The 7,478-nt window shown below is 34.6% G+C and overlaps 1 protein-coding gene across 2 annotated transcripts in view; it reads left to right on the top strand.

The window, feature by feature from the left end:
• Positions 1–7,081, top strand: part of CAPS2 (calcyphosine 2) — a 42,536-nt gene extending 35,455 nt beyond the window's left edge. For both annotated transcript variants that reach the window (XM_077770184.1, XM_077770185.1), the window contains 2 exons: positions 423–519; positions 6,250–7,081. In XM_077770184.1, coding sequence (XP_077626310.1) covers positions 423–519; positions 6,250–6,425 — 273 coding nt within the window. In that variant the 3' untranslated portion in view covers positions 6,426–7,081. The remainder of the gene's footprint in view (positions 1–422; positions 520–6,249) is intronic.
• The last annotated feature ends 397 nt before the right edge of the window (positions 7,082–7,478 follow it).

Consider the following 7,478-nt stretch of genomic DNA (forward strand, 5'->3'; position numbering starts at 1 on the left):
GGCCATTTAAAAAGTATTGTAATTTCTCACTGGTTTTAGTGATGAATATTTACATGTTTACTTTTTGAATCAAAGTAATTTGTCTTGGCCATTTACCAGTTTCCTGTAAATTCTGGAGCAGGAAGTTACCAGAAAGGTATTCAACTCTAAAGTGTGAGAGGAAAGCCAGGGCAACAGAGGTCAGGTTACTTTCTCAATGTCAGGATTCCAGGAAGTAGTAGAAATAATACTGGAGTGTAGGTTACCTAACATCTTGCTCTAATATCTTTCTGGATTCGTGATGCTTTTTCCTTCATATACCAGTTTAGTACTTTTAAACTGGCTTGTTTAGAGCTCATAAATAACTTTCTTCCGAATAGGGAGTTAGGTTCTCATGTCTAATGAGTTCATAGGAAAAAAAAATAACATCTCTCTTTATTTAGGCCTTTATGAAACTGGATTTCAACAAAACTGGCTGTGTGCCTCTTATAGATATAAGAAAATGTTATTGTGCAAAGAAGCATCCTCAAGTAATTTCAGGTAATTATTATGAGTATAAATGCATCACATTTCTAAAATGTTAATGAAAGTAATATCTTTAAATTATATTAACTTAAAGTGTGGACTTGAGGCTATTAAGGGAGGAAATAAACAGTTATTTTTTAAACTAGAAACATAAGAGCCATTTGACCTTCATTTAAAAATTCATAGGTCTAGGGGCGCCTGGGTGGCTTAGTCGGTTAAGCGGCTGGCTTTCGCTTAGGCCATGATCTCGCGGTTCGTGGGTTCGAGCCCCGCGTCGGGCTCTGTGCTGACTGCCAGCACAGAGCCTGGAGCCTGTTTCAGTCTGTGACTCCCTCTCTCTCTGACCGTCACTCCCCTGCTCACGCTGTCTCTCTCTCTCTCCTAGAAATAAATAAAAATATAAAAAAAAAATTCATAGGTCTATTGTCTGCTTATTTTTTTTCTTTGATTTTCATAAACTGAGATTGAACTTTTATTTCTTACTAAGGAGATGGTGAGGAATTTGAGTTGGAACAGAATAGATTTAGGGGACAGGTAATTACATGTGCAAGTTCTCTGAGTTGGTTTTACTGTATTTGCTTACATGTGAAGATTTAAAGCAGAAAGTGAATGTCTATCTCTAGGAACAGAGGTATACAGGTAATGAGCAAATATGTCTGTCCAAATTTGAGGATCTAGAAAATACATGCATGCATCCAGGTGGTCCCCGACTTCAGATGGTTCAACTTAATGATATTCTTACTTTATGACAGTGTGAAAACAATAAGCATTTAGTAGAAACTACTTCGAATTTTGGATTTTGATCTTTTCCCCTGGCTAACGCCGTGCGGCACACTACTCTCTGGTGCTGTTGCGCAATGGCGACAACCTGTAGTTCCCAGTCAGCCATGCGATTAGGGTCAACAACCCACACGCTTACAGCCATTCGCTTTCAGTACAGTATTCAGTCAGTTACTTGAGATACTCAACACTGTATTGTAAAATAGGCATCAGGTGATTTTATGCAGCTGTAGGCTAATGTAAGTGTTCTGAGCACATGTAAGGTAGGTGAGGCTAAGCTATAATGTTCAGTAGACTAGGTGAATTAAATGCATCTTTGGCTTAGGATTGTTTCAATTTACAACTGATGAGTTTATCAGACATAACTTTATCATAAGTCAGGGAAGATCTGTAATTTTAGAGATGTATTGCCTACTATATTTCTTCTGACTTTAATTTTTACATAATTGATTTATAATTTTACATAATTGATTTATAAATGAATTCTTATTATAATGAAAGCATTTGGCCAGAGTCACTCTCCTCTTTTCATTATACTTTCTTCTCTAGAGGTAACAGTTATGATCATTTAATGTGTATACATTTAAATCCTTACTCTATGAATTTTCATAGCTGTATATGTACTATAAATCTATAAATATCTAATACTTCTTGAAGGGGTTTTTTTTTTTAAACATGAAAGGCACACTAAACACACTGCTATGTAATTTACTTTTGGAGCCCTTTACATATTAATCCCCACTGAGCCACCTTGTTTTTATTTGCTGTATGTTATTCTTTTTAAAAATCAATATACTACAGTTTACCTAGCTAGTCTTCTACTGGTAGACTTTAAATTTCTAAACAATGACGAAATCAATAGGCATATTTGTGATTGCATAGGCTCATTTTCTGTTGTTTCCAGGGTGGAGGGGGTAGTTTTAAGACCTAGAATATCTACATTTCAAATTTTATTTTTATAAATTTTTTTTTATGTTTTATTTATTTCTGAGAGAGAGAGAGAGACAGCATGAACAGGGGAGAGTCAGAGAGAGAGGGAGATACAGAATCTGAAACAGCCTCCAGGCTCTGAGGTAGCCATCAGCACAGAGCCTGACATGGGGCTCGAACCCACAAACTGTGAGATCATGACCTGAGCTGAAGTCAGACACTTAACTGACTGAGCCACCCAGGCACCCCTACATTTCAAATTTTAATGAATACTTCCAAATTGCACTGTAAGATGGCTATATCAGATTATATTGCCATTAGTTGCAGAATTCAGTTACCTTACCTCCATGCTAACACCACAAATTTTTGCCAATCTGATAGACTAAAACAAATTTTATTTGCATTTCCCTGGTTACTTGAGAGGCTAAACATATTTTTGTATATTTTTGGACCATGTATAATTTATGTCTTATGAATAGTTTCTTTCTAACTTATAATTTTGATCATCTACTGTTAAATACTATAGAATACTATCATTCTAAACTTTCCCTTTTTCTAATATTAAAAGAATTTCTAACAATCCATTTTAAATCAAGATAGTTTAATTTGCTTATCAATGACTTTAAGTGAACTGCAGTTGCCATAAGAAAATTTCTAGCCTTATTTAATTGGATTTAGCATATCTTTTCTTTTAAACCTATGTCATTTTCTGCTTTTCTCCTTTAATTAGTCTTACTGAATATAAGAACAAGATACTTTACTTATTTCAAAATTAGGTGATTTCAACACCCTATACTGTTTTTCTCTTTGTTTACCCCCCTCTAATAATCTTAATTAAGTAGCTTTAGTTTTGTTAGGTGTCATGGAATTGTTGGTAAGGGTTTTGTTTTTGTTTTTGTTTTTGGGTAAGCCTTCATTAGTTTAAGAAATACCATACCTTGTCTTTATATTCTCATTAAGGAGATCTAACAGGGCATAAAAAGCCTTTAAAAAAGGAAAACCCATTACTTTTTTTTATTTTTATATATTCTTATGTTTTTTATTTATTTTTGAGAGACAGAGAGAGCAGGGGAGGGTCAGAGAAAGAGGGAGATACAGAATCCAAAGACAAGCTCCAGGCTCTAAACTAGCTGTTGGTACAGAGCCTGACGCGGGACTCAAACCCAGGAGGCGTGAGATCATGACCTGAGCTGAAGTTGGACGCTTAACCGACTGAGCCACCCAGGCGCTCCCATTACTGTTTTTTAAGGAAGGGAAACAAAAAACCTTTATTGTTATCTTTTATTACAAATTATAATCTATTCACATACCCATCTCAGGAATATAGATTGTTTACAATTTATAAATAATTTTAAATTAAGGCTTTTGTAGCACAACCTAACTATAGAAAATACTTTTTTTTACTTTGCATAAATAATTTATTAGAAAAAGCTATTTTTCAGCTTTAATAGAAATAAGGTGTCCCAAATATATTTCTTGTAAAAATAATAGAAACTTAACATTGTTCATTAAAATATTTCATGGTCTCTAAGAGGAGAAAAAGAAAAGTTAGTTACAAATGAGTTATGTATTTCCTGGGTGGGAGTATTAAGGAGGTATAAAATTCTTGAGTATTTGAAACACAAATTTAAATTTAAAAATGTTGAGACACAAAGGTGGCTCAGTAGCTGGTTAAACATCTGATTTTTTATTTTGGCTCAGGCCATGATCTCATGGTCTTCAGTTTGAGCTCTGCCTTGGGCTCTGTGCTGACAGTGCAGAGCCTGCTTGGGTTCTTTGCGTGTGTGTGTCTCTCTCTGCCCCTCCCCTGCTCGCACTCTCTCTCTCAAAATAAATTGATAAATAAAAACTTTAAAACAATTAACAAAGTAAATAATATTTTTATTTAAAAAAGTACTGTTAAAACTCATTTATCCCAAAGTACAGATGGTAAACAGAGGAGGAAATCTCTACTGCCAACAAGTATTAATGTTTATGTATATTAGATCTTGATTAATTTTAATCCTTGACTAACATTCAATCACAAATTCACTTTATTGTTTTATATTACCATTTCTGCAGAACATACTTATTTAGTCCTTGTTCACTCAGTCTGTTTTTAAAATAGAAGGATCACTTGTTCTCTATTTCTCATGCATGTTTTTATTTATTTTTTATTTATTTATTTGTTTGTTTGTTTATTTTTTACAGAGAGAGAGAGAACACAAGGAAGGGGCAGAAAGAAAGGTAGACAGAATCCCAAGCAGGCTCCACTCTGTGAGCAAAGTCTGTTGGGGGTTCTAGGACTCACTAGTTGTGAGATCATGATCTGAGCCAAAACCGAGTCCAATACTCAACCAACAGAGCCACCCAGGCACCCCTCGCATGCATGTTTTTAAAAGATAGCAAATGGGGCACCTGGCTGGCTCAGTTCGTTGAGTGTCCAACTTCGGCTCAGGACATGATCTCATGGTCTGTGGGTTCGAGCCCTACATTGGGCTCTGTGCTGACAGCTAGCTCAGAGCCTGGAGCCTGCTTCTAAGTCTGTGTCTCCCTCTCTCTCTGCCCCTCCCCTGNAGAAAAAAAATAAATAAATAAAAATAAGTAAATAAATAAACATTAAAAAAATAATAATAAAAAAGAAAAGACAGCAAACATCGTATCCTAAGCACTTTCAGAGTGAAAGGCACTTTACAATGAACTATTACCAAGTCCCTTAGAGAACCTCTGGTGTTTGAAAAAGATCCAACTCTTGCCTAATTTTGCCCATCTCATTAGACAATTAAAATGGTATTTCCACTGAAGGTTGTTATTTTGAAACATATTATGACTTCAAAATTATTTAGAGAGTCACATAGATTTCTCTGACCCTTTCTTGCCTGTATTAATGGGCCTCTATTTTCTTTGAGTATTACCTGACCACTTCTATAGCTTACTTCCATCTTTCAACTCCTCTCATTAAAAACTTAATGACTGTGTTTCTCCCTGTTCTGTGCTGGGACCCTGGGAGTAGATCTGTGGAGGAAGGAGGGTAGTGGCTGAGATCATTTCTTCCCTTTGACCACAATACAATTCAAGCTACTTATTTAAATAGCTTATTGTTCTCTTAATGAATTAAAAAAAAGCAAATGAGTGAACAGACTGAATCAGATGTTTTATGTTCTCTCTTAAATAACAAACTAAAAAATTATGATTTTTTTACAGATGTGATTCTCAGTAGCATCTTCCTGTAGAATGAAATTAATCATATTTAAGATAACTTAGTGGAAATAGTCTACTTAATGTCAGAGATTAAAATAGTGATTTAATCCAGCAAAAGTTCTTCCAGCAAAGATTTTCATAGGCCTCTGAATCCTATGTTCGCAGTAATATTTTCTGACTGCGATTATGAGTAAATGATTCATAAAATAACTAATGCCTGAATACAGGGATGTTTTTCACACATTGCATTACTGCATTAACAGCCTATAAATCTTAGAAATTATTTGTTTTCTTCTTTTCTCATTTCTAATGGAAATAAAGCCAAGTCCTCTAAGATATTAAGAAATCTAGGGGCGCCTGGGTGGCTTAGTCGGTTAAGTGTCCGACTTTCGCTTAGGTCATGATTTCGCGGTTCGTGGGTTCGAGCCCCGCGTCGGGCTCTGTGCTGACTACCAGCTCAGAGCCTGAAGCCTGTTTCAGAGTCTGTGACTCCCTCTCTCTCTGATCCTCCCCTGCTCACGCTGTCTCTCTCTCTATCTCCTAGAAATAAATAAAACATTAAAAAAAATTTTAAAAAAAGAAATCTAAGAATATCTAAAGTAGTGACTCTTATTTTGCTTATATGTATTAGATACATCATATCAGAGGCTTAAAAAGGCCTGAAATGTGTACTAAACTCATCACCATTAAATTCTAATTCATGAAACAAAATGTTTAAATAATTTTGGGGATAGTTTGACCTAAGATTTCAAATTGTGAAGAGATTTCCTAAGGTGATTAAGTATTTCTTTATCATCATCAGTCACTTCACTAGTCTTTTAAGGAGAATGTTTCACAGTCAGTACTATTTTACAGGCCATTCCACAGAGGAAGAAATCAAATTATCTTTTCTAGAAACACTAAAAGATGCCTGCAGCAAGTCTGATGAAGTGTCATATGGTGAATTTGAAGATTACTATGAAGGTCTAAGTATAGGGATAGTAAGTGACGAAGATTTTGTTAATATCTTACGTACTCCATGGGGGATTTAGTTTTTCAAAATGAGTGTGTCTTCAGCATGAAGCATTTTAAAGGAGAGACGAAGTCATTGTAAAATATGGTCAAACACTGGAATATGTTCTTCTAGGACTTCTTTTTTTTTCCTTTCAAAAAGATTGAGTCTGGAAAGAGAAATCAGAAAGATAGACGAAGGGGTATATGTACATTCATGTGCATGTATGAGTGCTTGCCTGTCTCTAAGTTTGTAAAGCCCAGTATTTTTTATTTATTATTTATCTTGAATGGATTTTAAAGGTCATTTTTAAGTAGGCTTCATAGGAAAGTTACGTCTTCATTAAACTATGTGGGAGTATCTGTACAGTAACCAAGTTACTCAATCCAATGTTTTGTTTTGTCTTGTTTTGTTTTTTTCTACCTGTTCCCCAAAATATGATTGCCAGCACTCTCAATCTGATTGATTGGAATTGGACCCAAAGTCTATAAGACTTCAAATAGTTCAGCTTGTTTCAAACTTACAAAAATGTTAAAGGAATTAAAGGATATGCAAGAGAAATCTTCCCTGTGGTGTAATCATAGATGTTTTCTGTAACATAAATATTTAGAATGATGGAGGCTTACCCCTAAAATGCTTATTTAAACACTGACTTGTGAATTCTTCTAAATCATGTGCTGGGTTTTTTTTTGTCCAGTTGAGCACAATGTAATTATTTGAATGATCAAATGTAATTATTTGAATGATCAGCTCTGTTCTTCTTTTATTCTATTTTTAACTGTAATCCTTATTATCTACACAGAATTACTAGTTAGCTAGAAACAGTGCAAAATGGGAGGGGGAACGTTTTCTGAGATTTTTAAATAAAGATCTCAAAAAGTGCACTATCACACGTATGGACTAAGGGATAATTTAGTAATTCTGAACAAAATGTAAAAGGATGTTCATGTCCTAAAATGAATGTATGTTATTCTAAACACCTCCTTTTGTTATACTAAAACAATTGAAACATTTTCTTCTCAAAAGATATTATTTAATGATTAGGTGTGTTGTAATTATCCTTTCTAAATTCTTCTTCACTTCTCCTCACTTC

Source organism: Crocuta crocuta, unplaced genomic scaffold (genome assembly GCF_008692635.1).
Source record: "Crocuta crocuta isolate KB4526 unplaced genomic scaffold, BGI_CrCroc_1.0 scaffold317, whole genome shotgun sequence".
NCBI classification, from domain to species: Eukaryota; Metazoa; Chordata; class Mammalia; order Carnivora; family Hyaenidae; genus Crocuta; species Crocuta crocuta.